At 35.9% G+C, this 13750-nt stretch overlaps 1 protein-coding gene across 1 annotated transcript in view; it reads left to right on the top strand.

The window, feature by feature from the left end:
* The window catches only part of LOC128652465 (multidrug and toxin extrusion protein 1-like), a 191073-nt gene that overhangs the window by 32832 nt on the left and 144491 nt on the right, over nucleotides 1-13750 (top strand). Inside the window, exons 3-4 of the mRNA XM_053705403.1 lie at nucleotides 16-84; nucleotides 10853-11001. Coding sequence (XP_053561378.1) covers nucleotides 16-84; nucleotides 10853-11001 — 218 coding nt within the window. The remainder of the gene's footprint in view (nucleotides 1-15; nucleotides 85-10852; nucleotides 11002-13750) is intronic.

Genomic DNA, 13750 nt, shown 5'->3' with positions numbered 1-13750 from the left:
ATTGATGTTTTTCAGTTCACATCAATTACAGGCTTGCCGATTGGACTGGGGCTATGTTCAGCATTTGATACAATTATTTCCCAGGTATGTTTAATCCTTACAATCTATATTTAACATTAGTATTACTTATAAGTGTATGAAATCTCCAACATACATTCAAAGATCTGTAAAAACACTGAAGACAGAATTACATAGATTCTATTAGAACAGGGGTGCTTAGCCTTGGCTCTACAGAGGTTTTGGAACTACATTTCCCATGATGCTCAGCCAGCATTCCCCAGGATGTTCAGACACTGGCTGAGCAATCTGGCTGAGCATTATGGAAATGTAGTTTGATAACCTCTGGAGAGCCAATGTTGAGCTCCCCTGCCTTAGAGCATGAACCCTCAAATATGGCAAAGGTAATGTTCCAAATCCTATGCAAGTCATTATAATGAAACCACTATAAAAATGTAGCAGCATAAGTATTTCCATAGTGCCTAGAAGTATTTTTTTCTCAGACTGCGATTAATTTGTTTTGCAAAAATTTCACTAGTAAAACAGCCTCTGAACCTAATAAGAAATGTGGAAACAAAATGACCTAGATCATAGCAGCCAGCAACACACTACTAGGAGCTAGCTGAACATATTTGGTGAACCAAACACAAGAGGTATATACTGTATATGCAGCCCACCATTAGCAGTTAGCTCTCAGAAGTGCATTGCTGCTCCTGAGCCTACCTAGGTATGCTTTTCAACAGAGGATACCAAGAGAGCAAAGTAAATTAGATAATAGAAGTAAATTGGAAAGTTGTTTAAAATTGTATCATCTACCTAAATCATGAAATAAACATTTTGGGTTTCATGTCCCTTTAAGTACAGTACCACAATGTTCTCAATAACCCATTTTTCATAGCAATCCCTAAAGACATCTTTCCAGCTGCTGTAAGTAAGCAAAAATCCAGTGGAACATTTAGTTACCCCTCTCTACAGTTTAGCCCTATCACCCATGACATAACCCCATGACCTCCTTTCCTGCAAATAACCTTAATGGTTATCCCTATGTCCTTTTTCATAATTAACCATAGCTTACCTGCTACAACTAATTATATTGGCTGGCCCTGTTACCCAACCACTAATAACTCTAACTGGAATCTCCCACACCATAAATTACCCCACCTTGGTCTAAATTTAAATCTCACCATTACAACCCCCTTCAGTTCTAAACTTTCCCTACATAATTTCATCATTAAGAAATTCCTGATTACATAAATTCCTATGTACTGCCCTCCTTGGCAAACCCCTTCTTATGCCACCCCCTCCTCAACTGCAAATAACACCCACTACCAAACCCAACAAATCACATTATACAAAAGAAAAAAAAAAACTTGTGTAAAAGTAATAAAAAACCTATAATATTACATAGTAACATAGTAGATGAGGTTGAAAAAAGACCAAAGTCAATCAAGTTTAACCTATACAAATCTAATTGAACTACAAAAAGTGCAGTTGAGCGTTAATTAATCCCATTAAAAGGTGACCCATTTAACACAAACAATCAAATCCATGAATTCTGTTTCTAGCCAGAAATGTATCCAAATAATTTTAAATGTATCTCAGGTATTGGCATTCACTACCTCCTTTGAGAATGAATGCCACAATTTAATTGCTCTTATAGTGAATTCTGGTTGGAGGTTCTTTATGATTAAACATCAGGCCCTCTTCATCTTGAACCTCACTTGCTGGTTCTTGAATGCAGTTCTATCAAAATATTTCACAAGTTTATCAAGATTGTGCACTAGTGAGCTAACATTACAAAATAATTACATTAACTATTAAGGGACAGATTACTAGTGGAGCGCTATCGATAGCCTGAGGAGTGTAAATGTAACCCACTATACCATTTACCCCTAAACCACCACAACCCCATCACAAAGTAACCCACTACAATATTAACCCCTAAATCACCACACAACCCATCGCAAAGTAAAACCACTAACATCTAAACCCCCTAACCGAACACCCCCTAAGTTACTCCAAAACAGACTAATCTTAGCTGTAAAAAAAAAACAGTACCTTTAAAAAAAAAAGAACCTTACCTTTAAAATAAAAAAAACTAACCTTACCTTAAATCTAACAACCTAACATTACTTGTAAGAACAACCTAACATTACTTTGAAAAAAACAACAATCTACAATTACAAAAAATAAAAAACCTACCATTACAAAAAACAACAATCAAATTACCAAAAATAAAAAAAACGTTATGCCTATTCTAAAACCCCAGTTAACCACCCCAACATAAAAAAAACCATACTAACTAAATTGCAGACTAGCCCTTAAAAGTGCCTTTTGTAGGGTTTTTTTCTTTTTTTTTTTCCTGGGCAGCAAAAGAGCTAAATTCTGTTTTAAGGGCAATGCCCAGCCAAATACCTTTTTTAGGGTAATTTTTAGAGTAGTTTATTTTTAGATAGACTTTTTGTTTTGGGGTGTTTTTTTCAGCAAAATTAAAATTTTAGGGTGTTTTTTTCAAGCAGGGTTTTAGAATAGGCATAACTCTTTTTTATTTTTGGTAATTTATTTGTTGTATTTTGTAAAGGTATTTTTTTTGTAAGGTTAGTTTCTTTTTAAATGTACTGTTAGTTTTTTTCACAGATAAGGTTACTCTGTTTTGGTGTATCTTACGGTTGTTAGCGGTTAAGATGTTAGTGGGTCACTTTGCAATGGGGGGTGGGACATTTAGGGGTTAATAGTGTAGTGTGTTACTTTGTGATAAGGTTGTGGCTGTATAGGGTTTAATAGTGTAGTGGGGACTTTGCAGTGGGCTATCCAGCAGTTATAGGGTTATTAGAGTAGGGGGCTTATGGAGATTTAGGCTAGTGCGAGAGTATGTTTTTTTCCCCACTTTTCTCTCTTCATTGACGACAATGGTAGAGTATGTTAATGAAGTCGCAATATTCTAACTTCTGCTCTTTGCACATGTCAGTTTAGCGCACAAGTGAAAAAAGATTTACTTTCAACTTGTAATACGTGTGCTACTTGACTCACGTAAAGAGCAGAACTTAAGTGCTGTTAGCGTGTGAGGGGGAGTGGTTTATTACTGCTCCACTCGTAATCTAGCCTTTAATAGAGTGGGTGGGCTAAACTTTGATGTTTAGCCGATCCATCCATGACCGATTAACCCAGAATACAACAAGGATCAAGATGAAGACTGACCTTGTGCTGCTGTCCAGAAGAGGTAGAAGACTGAATAAAATTAACTCAGACATCAGGCATTTTGTTTAAAGTAGAATTTTTTTTTACTTTTGTGTTATTTGATATTGGGGGTTATTTATGATGGGGAGGAGGCTGCATATGAGGAAATTAAAGGGACACTAAACGCAATTTTTTTCTTTAATGGTTTAGATAGCGCATGCAATTTTAAGCAACTTTCTAATTTACTCCTATTATCAATTTTTCTTTGTTTTCTTGATATCTTTATTTAAAAAGCAGGAATGTGATGCATAGGAGCCCGCCCATTTTTGCTTTGAGAACCTGGACTATGCTTGCTTATTGGTGGGTAATGTCAGCATCTAATAAGCAAGCACTATCCATGGTGCTGAACCTAAAATTGTCTGTCTGCTAAGATTTACATTCCAGCTTTTAAAATAAAGATAGCAAGAGAACAAAGAAAAATTGATAATAGGAGTAAATTAGAAAGTTGCTTAAAATTGCATGCTCTATCTGAATTGTTAAAGAAAAAAATTTGGGTTTAGTGTCCCTTTAACAGTGGGGATGCATTGGGGCCTATATATAGTATGGGTCAGATATGAGGGATGGAGATAGTTTAACGTTCAGTGGGTTTGCGAAAGGTGTCTCTTTGGGTGTGTTTTTTTTTGTGCTGGTGGGAGATTGTAGTTAGGCTTAAAGGGATGCTAAATCAAGTGGTGTGTTGTATACAGCGCCAAAGGCAGATGTATTAAGGAGGAGGAACACTCTGAAGTAAAATGATAATAAAACTCTAATTTATTACATACAAATAGATAGATTAAAAATAGATTAAAATATAACAATGTGGATAGTAGAAATCAATCTAACAATCTAACAATGTAACAATGTGTGGAATAAAATATCTTGACCAATGGATATGAATTTCAGATCATAGATGATACATACATAAACAGATGAATAATGGTAGATGACCAAACAGGATTCAAATTTGGATTGTTATACCATATAAAGTGCAGTGAGAGTCCAACATAAAAAATCCAATCTGAGAATAGTGTCAGTAGTGTCAATAAATCTTCAAGGATGTGTAGTTTTCAAATGATTATCCAAAAGATAAAAATGATGTAGCAAGCAAAAACTATCAAAAATATAGTGAGTTGGGAAAAAACAAAAATCAAAAACAAAATAGTGTACACAAAAATATACATATATGTAAAAATAGAAAAATGAAACCAAAAAAATCAAAAAGATCTTGTGATGGTTAACTCCCCAATGAGGTCCTGTGGTCCTCTGACTTCCTTGTTATAAATCAAACATGTATCAAAAAATCCTAGAGAAAAACAAAATAAAAACATAGTGTAGATGTACAAAAACCATATAATCTAAAAGAAAAAAGCTTACCAATTGTCGACGCGTTTCGGCCTATATGTGGCCTTTTGCAAGACAGTAAAGGGTGTAGCTCTAAGTGGCCTTTTATATGGTAAGCCTAGTAGTGTTTGGGCGCCAAAAATTATCAGGGGCCGCCCACTTCCTGTCATGGTGTATTGTGGGTAAAATTGTTTTCAAAATGATTAAAAAGGTTAAATTCAATACTGTACATGAATGCATTGTTTTGGGGCTATATAGATAAGTTATTATCCTCTATATTCCATATGAATATCGGCACCACCGGAAGTGACATAATTGTCCACCTCCATTTTTATGTTTTCCAAACAATTTAAAATTCTTCTACAGTGAATCCTTGTTGACTGTAGATGAATTTTCTGTTAACTGCAGATTAAGAAGGACTTCTGACCTCCTATATGAACATCTATTAGCCCATTATCTTTCTCTGTAAAAGACCGATACCGGAAGTGACGAATGCCCGATACCGCAAGTGACGTAATGGTCAGTTCCGGTTTTGCAATTTTACAATATTTCATTATTTTTGGAGGATCGATGCTGTAATTTTAAATCTAATGAGTTTGTATCACTATAAGAGGCATAATATACCTCAATATGAAGATGGGACTCAGTATTCAATTATAGATTGATGCAGTTTCTATTTTTATATAATTATACACCTCTTCAGAATGTTAGAACCGGAAGTTATCTTATAATAATAACCTGAAGTGCTTCCTGTATGTTACTAGATACGGTTTTACACAGTTTAAAGAAGGTAGTATATATATTTATACATTTTTACAACACTTCATGTACTAATGTCAAATAAGATTATATTACCATCTATGTATTCATGTACAGTATTGAATTTAACCTTTTTAATCATTTTGAAAACAATTTTACCCACAATACACAATGACAGGAAGTGGGCGGCCCCTGATAATTTTTAGCGCCCAAACACTAATAGGCTTACCATATAAAAGGCCACTTAGAGCTACACCCTTTACTGTCTTGAAAAAGGCCACATCTAGGCCAAAACGTGTCGACAATTGGTAAGCTTATTTCTTTTAGATTATATGGTTTTTGTACATCTACACTATGCATTTATTTTGTTTTTTTCTATGATTTTTTTGATACATGTTTGATTTATAACAAGGAAGTCAGAGGACCACAGGACCTCATTGGGGAGTTAACCATCACAAGATCTTATTGATTTTTTTGGTTTAATTTTTCTATTTTTAGATATATATGTTTTTGTGTACACTATTTTGTTTTTGATTTTTGATTTTTGTTTTTTCCCAACTATATTTTTGATTTTTTTTTGCTTGCTACATCATTTTTATCTTTTGGATAATCATTTGAAAACTACACATCCTTGAAGATTTATTGACACTACTGACACTATTCTCACATTGTTTTTTTTATGTTGGACTCTCACTGCACTTTATATGGGACAACAATCCAAATTTGAATCCTGTTTGGTCATCTACCATTATTTATCTGTTTATGTATGTATCATCTATGATCTGAAATTCATATCCATTGGTCAAGATATTTTATTCCACACATTGTTACAACATTGTTATATTGTTAGATTGATTTCTATTATCCAGATTGTTATATTTTTAATCTATCTATCTGTATGTAATAAATTACAGTTTTATTATCTTTTTGATTTTTTTGGTTTCATTTTTCTATTTTTACATATATGTATATTTTTGTGTACACTATTTTGTTTTTGATTTTTGTTTTTTCCCAACTCACTATATTTTTGATAGTTTTTGCTTGCTACATCATTTTTATCTTTTGGATAATCATTTGAAAACTACACATCCTTGAAGATTTATTGACACTACTGACACTATTCTCAGATTGGATTTTTTATGTTGGACTCTCACTGCACTTTATATGGGATAACAATCCAAATTTGAATCCTGTTTGGTCATCTACCATTATTCATCTGTTTATGTATGTATCATCTATGATCTGAAATTCATATCCATTGGTCAAGATATTTTATTCCACACATTGTTACATTGTTAGATTGTTAGATTGATTTCTACTATCCACATTGTTATATTTTAATCTATTTTTAATCTATCTATCTGTATGTAATAAATTAGAGTTTTATTATTATTTTACTTCAGAGTGTTCCTCCTCCTTAATACCTCTGCCTTTGGCGCTGTATACAACACACCACTTGATCTACTTACATTGAGACCAGCTAGGAGGTCTCTGTATACTAGCTTTGAGGTATATTACTGGCGCTTGATCTGAATTTACCTTTATTAAAGGGATACTAAACCCAATTTTTTCTTTCATGATTCAGATAGAGCATGCAATTTTAATCCCTTAAGGACCAAGCATTTTAGACTAAAACGTCCCCCAAAAGACCAGAGCATTTTTAGCAATTTTTCCATCACTCCATTCAAACAGAAATAGACACTTAGATTACGTGTTTTGCGTTAGAGGCTATGCGGTGCTAACGAGCAGTTTTCTCTCACTGCTCACCTACCTGCAGTGCTGGTATTACGGGTTTTTACAAACTCAGCGTTAAAAGGAAAGAAGTGCGCTTTGAGCAAAATTTTGCTCCTTAACGCACTCCAATACCAGCGCTGCTTAAGTCAGCGGTGAGCTGGTCGTACGTGCTTGTGCACGATTTCCCCATAGGAATCAATGGGGAGAGCCGGCTGAGAAAAAGTCTAACACCTGCAAAAAAGCAGCGTAAAACTCAGTAACGCAGCCCCATTGATTCCTATGGGGAAACACATTTTATGTTTACACTTAACACCCTAACATGAACCCCGAGTCTAAACACCCCTAATCTTACACTGCCCCCTACATTACCGACACCTCCATTATATTTATTAACCCCTAATCTGCTGCTCCGGACACCGCCGCCACCTACATTATACTTATGAACCCCTAATCTGCTGCCCCCAACATCGCCAAAACCTACATTATATTTATTAACCCCTAATCTGCCGCCCCCAATGTTGCCGCAACCTACCTACACTTATTAACCCCTAAGCTGCTGCCCCCAGCGTCGCCTCCACTATAATAAACATATTAACCCCTAAACCCCCGCACTCCCGTCTCGCAAACATTAGTTAAATATTAATAACCTCTAATCTGCCGTCCCTAACATCGCCGCCACCTACCTACATTTATTAACCCCTAATCTGCCGCCCCAACGTCACCGCCACTATACTAAATGTATTAACCCCTAAACCTAAGTCTAACCCTAACCCTAACACCCCCTAACTTAAATCTAATTACAATAAATCTAAAGAAAACTTACTATTAATAACTAAATAATTCCTATTTAAAATTAAATATTACCTATAAAATAAACCCTAAACTAGCTACAATATTACTAATAGTTACATTGTAGCTAGCTTAGGCTTTATTTTTATTTTACATGAAAGTTTGTATTTATTTTAGCTAGGTAGAATAGTTAGTAAATAGTTATTAACTATTTAATAACTACCTAGCTAAATAAATAAAAAAGTACCTATAAAATAAAATCTAACCTAAGTTACAATAACACTTAACCTTACACTACTGTATAATTAAATACATTAACTAAATTAACAACAATTAAATAAATTAAATTAAATTAGCAAAAGTAAAAAAAACAAAAACACTAAATTACAGAAAATAATAAACAAATTACAGATTTTAAAACTAATTACACCTAATCTAATAGCCCTATCACAATAAAAAAAAAGCCTCCCCCCAAAAAAACCCTAGCCTAAACTAAACTATCAATAGCCCTTAAAAGGGCCTTTTGCGGGGCATTGGTCTTTTACCTGTAAAAAAAAATACAAACTACCCCCAACAGTAAATCCCACCACCCACACAACCAAACTCCCAAATAAAATACTAACTAAAAAACCTAAGCTCCCCATTGCCCTGAAAGGACATTTGGATGGGCATTGCCCTTAAAAGGGCAGTTAGCTCTTTTGCGGCCCAAAGTCCTTAACCAAAAAATAAAACCCACCAAATACACCCTTAAAAAAACCTAACACTAACCCCCTGAAGATTGACTTACAGTTCTGAAGACCGGACATCCAACCTCAAGGAAGCGCAGAAGTCTTCATCCAACCGGGCCTAAGTCCTCAACGAAGCCGGGAGAAGTCTTCATCCAAGCCAGGCAAAGTGGTCCTCCAGACGGGCAGAAGTCTTTATCCAGACGGCATCTTCTATCTTCATCCATCCGACGCGGAGCGGCTCCATCTTCAAGATATCCGACGCGGAGCATCCTCTTCTTCTGACGACTAAAGACGAATGAAGATTCCTTTAAGTGACGTCATCCAAGATTGCATCCCTTAGATTCCAATTGGCTGATAGAATTCTATCAGCCAATCAGAAATTAAGGTAGTAAAAATCCTATTGGCTGATGCAAATAGCATCAGCCAATAGGTTAATGTAGGTAGGTGGCAGCGATGTTAGGGACGGCAGATTAGGGGTTAATAATATTTAACTAATGTTTGCGAGGCGGGAGTGCGGTGGTTTAGGGGTTAATATGTTTATTATAGTGTCGGCAACATTGGGGGCAGCAGATTAGGGGTTAATACATATAATGTAGGTGTCGGCGATGTTGGGGGTTAATAAGGGTAGGTAGGTTGCGGGGACATTGGAGGTGGCAGATTAGGGGTTAATACATATAATGTAGGTGTCGGCGATGTTGGGGGCAACAGATTAGGGGTTCATAAATATAATGTAGGTGGCGGCGGTGTCCGGAGCGGCAGATTAGAGGTTAAAAATTTTAGTGTTTGCGATGCGGGAGGGCCTCTGTTTAGGGGTTAATAGGTAGTTTATGGGTGTTAGTGTACTTTTTAGCACTTTAGTTATGAGTTTTATGTTACAGCGTTGTACCATAAAACTCTTAACTACTGACTCTTGACAGGGTAGGGTGTACCACTCACTTTTTGGCCACCCAGGATAGACTTGTAATACCGGCGCTATGGATGTCCCATAGAAAAAAGACTTTACAAAGTTTACGTAAGTCGTTTTGCGGTAAGGCCAAAGATGTGTGCGTTGACCCTAAACCTTCAAGACTCGTAATACCAGTGGGCGTAAAAAAGCAGCGTTAGGACCTCTTAACGCTGTTTTTTTACCCTAACGCACAACTCGTAATCTAGCCGAGAGTCTTTTTTTTAATTTACCTATCAAAACTATATATTTATTTTTAGTAGACAACCAAAAGTATTGATCTAGGCCCATTTTGGTATATTTCATGCCCCCATTTCAACGCCAAATGCGATGAAATAAAAAAAAAATATTTAACTTTTTCACTAACTTTAGGTTTCTTACTGAAATTATGGCACAAATGGTTGTAAATGATTCTCTGGGATCCCCTTTGTTCAGAAATAGCATACATATATGGCTTTGCCACTGCTTTTTGGTAATAAGAAGGCCACTAATTGCAGCTGTGCACCACACATTTATTATTCCAATCAGTGAAGGGGTTAATTAGGTATCTTGTAAAGTAAATTTTAGCTTTAGTGTAGAGATTACCCTCCAACCTGTCACGTCCCATCCCCTGATCCCTACCTGATTCCTCTCAAACAGCTCTCTTCTCTTCCCCACCCCCAATGGTTACCCCCATCTTAAGTAGTGTCAGGCAGTCTGCCAGTATGCAGTTTTACACTTTTTTTTTTTAAATAATTATTATTGTCCTTAGTGTTGGATTACCCCCTTACCTTCCCACCTCCCTGATCCCTCCCAAAAAGTACTCTAACCCTCCCCCTTCTAACCAATTTCCTCCATCTTAGGTACTGGCAGCTGGAGTAAATTAGAAATTTGCTTAAAATAACATGCTGTATCTAAATCATGAAATAAAAAAATTGGGTCGTGTCCCTTTAATTGTGATGGGGTATTGGGACATTGTGGTTAAAGCTAAATATGATGAAAGGGATTAGGTGAATGGTGGTTATTGTTAATGAGCTATGTAATATTGGAATGGAGTTTATATGAGAAACCTTCTGTCATAGCAGCTCCATTATAGAAGGTCTCATAGGACCTAGGCTTATCTTCACTGCAGATTGACCCTGATGATTGTAAACATCATTAGTATATAATAGACAACATTTTGTTTCCAAAAATTGCTTGTAATCAGATATTCCTCATTACAACAACACATTAATCTGTGAGATAATGGTGGCCTTTTATAATCATTCATTAAAATAATAAAATATCTGAATAATCTGATATATTTTTAAATTGCCTATTTACCAATAGTTATTAGCACTAAACTTTTTTATATTGTATCTTAAAGATTTATGGAGGAAGCAATCTCAAACTCATTGGGATAACCATACAGCGTGGGATCATTATCCTGTTTCTCTCTTGCTTTCCGTGTTGGGCATTTTATGTAAATAGTAGAAACATTTTGCTGCTTCTAGGACAAGACCCAGAAATTTCAAGGTACAAGTGGGATGACATATGTATATAGAAATACTGTATATATCATTGTATTACAAAGCAAAACCAACTAATGCATTCTACCAATGCTAACAGCTAGAAAATGTTGATATCTATTATTGGGGTAGATTCCAATCCTTTCTAACAGCTGTAATAGACAATTTTTGGGATGACATTTCTTTCACAGTTTATCAACCAACATCTATGACCTGTAAAATATGTTGTATTATCTTATAGCTCTAATTGGCTTAAAGGGACAGTGCATTGTAAATGTTGTTTTTTTTGGCCTTATACCAGCTAGAGAGCATGACATGTATGAGAAATTGCTACATTAGGTTTATTTTTATATATGAAATAACTGTTTTTGTTCATTGAAATCACAACCTATCAAAATGGGTTGAGCATGCAGTAAAATCACATGCTTCTTTATATTATATCTGTCTGTAAACCATAGCCCAAACTGAGGGCTTGATTATCTAAACTTCACCGGATAAGACATGTTTTTTCATGCAGACCCTCACAGGTGAAATTATCATAAAAAACATGCAGTTCTTGCGAATTATGAGATGTCTCTTATAGAAAGTAATGGAGTTTGCTGGAAAGGGAAACTTTTCATATGCATTTCTTTTTCTATTAGGGTATTAGGTATTTTGCATATTTTGTTACAACCTTGCCACCTTTTAGTTTGTGAGAAATAAAAGTGAGATGTGTAGGACGGAAATGTTTAAAAAAATACGCTTGGATTTGAGAGACAATTTCATATACACCAATGGAATGCATGTAGGGCCATAAAGAGAACAATTCAAAATTAACATGTTATTACTTAAAGGGACACTGAACCCAATTTTTTTCTTTCATGATTCAGATAGAGCATGCAATTTTAAGCAACTTTCTTATTTACTCATATTATCACATTTTCTTCATTCTCTTGGTATCTTTATTTAAAATGCAAGAATGTAAGTTTAGATGCCGGCCCATTTTTGTTGAACAACTTGGGTTGTTCTTGCTGATTGGTGGATTGAGTTAACCGACCAATAAACAAGTGCTGCACTAAAAAATAGCTTAGATGCAAATAAAGATAGCAAGAAAACGAAGAAAAATTGATAATAGGAGTACATTAGAAAGTTGCTTAAAATTGCATGCTCTATCTGAATCACGAAAGAGAAAAATTGGGTTCAGTGTCCCTTTAAAGGACCACTCAATGCAGTAAAATATCATAATTAACAAGTACATAATAAAAAGACAATGATTTAACACCTACTTTGAATTACAAATAAACATTAGATTTTTTTCTGACAAATGTATTTTCTCTCTAATTTCCTGGCCCCCTGTATCATGTGACAGACATCAACCAATTACAGATTAGTATACGCATACCCTGTGAGCTTGTGCACATGCTCAGTAGGATCTTGTTCCCCAGAAAGTGTGAATATAAAAAGATTGAGCAAAGTTTGATAATAGAAGTACATTGGAAAGAGTCTTAAAACTGCTGCTCTATCTGAATCATAAAAGTTTATTTTGACTTAAATGTCCCTTTAACTCTCATACCTTCTACGGGGAGTGTAATTTCTTCTGATGGCTATGTTTACACAGCTTTGCAATAGCCAATACATAATTATAGAATCTTTCAGTATAGTTAGGGATACTACAGGTAAAATCAGCTATTCCAAATGCTTATATATAAGTAAAGGAGCTATTAAATGAGGTAATACACTCCAACTAGGGTTGCCACCCGCCCTGGTATCACTGGGACAGTCCCGGTCTGACACTGTATGTCCCGTGTCCCAGAACTACCCACAAATGCCCCGGGCTAAGAGCTCCCCTGGCACAGCAAGCAGCAGTGAGCACAAATTAAAAAACGTTGCTGGCCAGAGGCAATTCACTTTAAGCAGGGCTACTAAAACACAGAGTTGAGTCTGGAGGAGAGACGGAGGAGTGTGTGGGGTAGAAGAGGGTTGAGGAGGGGATTCGTCATGTGCTGCTGAGCGCGACAGCCTGTCACTGAGTCAGCCTCCTCCCACCCAGTCCCTGACTACTGACTGCTCAGTGTGATTCTAGTCAGCAGAACAGAGGAGTAGAGAGTGGTCAGGTGGTGGTGCGGTGGCCGCGGGCAGCGGCACACATGGCACAGGCACAAAGTACGTTTGCTCAACTTGAATTCTTCAGTCTTCTAATTTCTGCCTGACTGCTGCTCTCTGTGTCTACTGTTTTTTCTTGGTATGGTAATGTTTTTTATTTTTTTGGCTTAATTATGTGTATATAATTTGGCTTATAATATAATGTTGATGCTAAGACCTTAGTCTGTCTGACTGACAGTGAGTTAATCCGTAAGATGATGATGAGGCTGATTGACACCTCTGACTATCTATATAACATATATATATTTATAAGATATAACATCTTCTGTTATATTAAGACCAGAGAGTGCTGTTTCCTATTTTGCTATACATAAATGTATGTATGTATGTATGTGTAGATATATATATATATGTCTGTTTTATATATTTATATATATAAAAAATTGATTTCATATTAAATTTGAGGCCACAAGAAGCCACGCCCCAAGCCACACCCTGAGTCACACCTTCTCCACCCCCATTTAAAAAGTGTCCAGGAATCTTCTGGGCAAAAGGTGGCAACTCCAGCAGATACAACTGATCATTGGCAATGCACAAGGGGAGAAAAATGAAGGGTATTACTGTCCCTTTACACCCTATAATGAGTACTTGGGAACTTTGAGAAATCTCTAAGC

This window comes from Bombina bombina, chromosome 3, assembly GCF_027579735.1.
Source record: "Bombina bombina isolate aBomBom1 chromosome 3, aBomBom1.pri, whole genome shotgun sequence".
Taxonomy (NCBI): domain Eukaryota; kingdom Metazoa; phylum Chordata; class Amphibia; order Anura; family Bombinatoridae; genus Bombina; species Bombina bombina.
The sequence above is the reverse complement of the archived record's forward strand: the minus strand, read 5'-3'. Positions and strand labels throughout refer to the sequence as shown.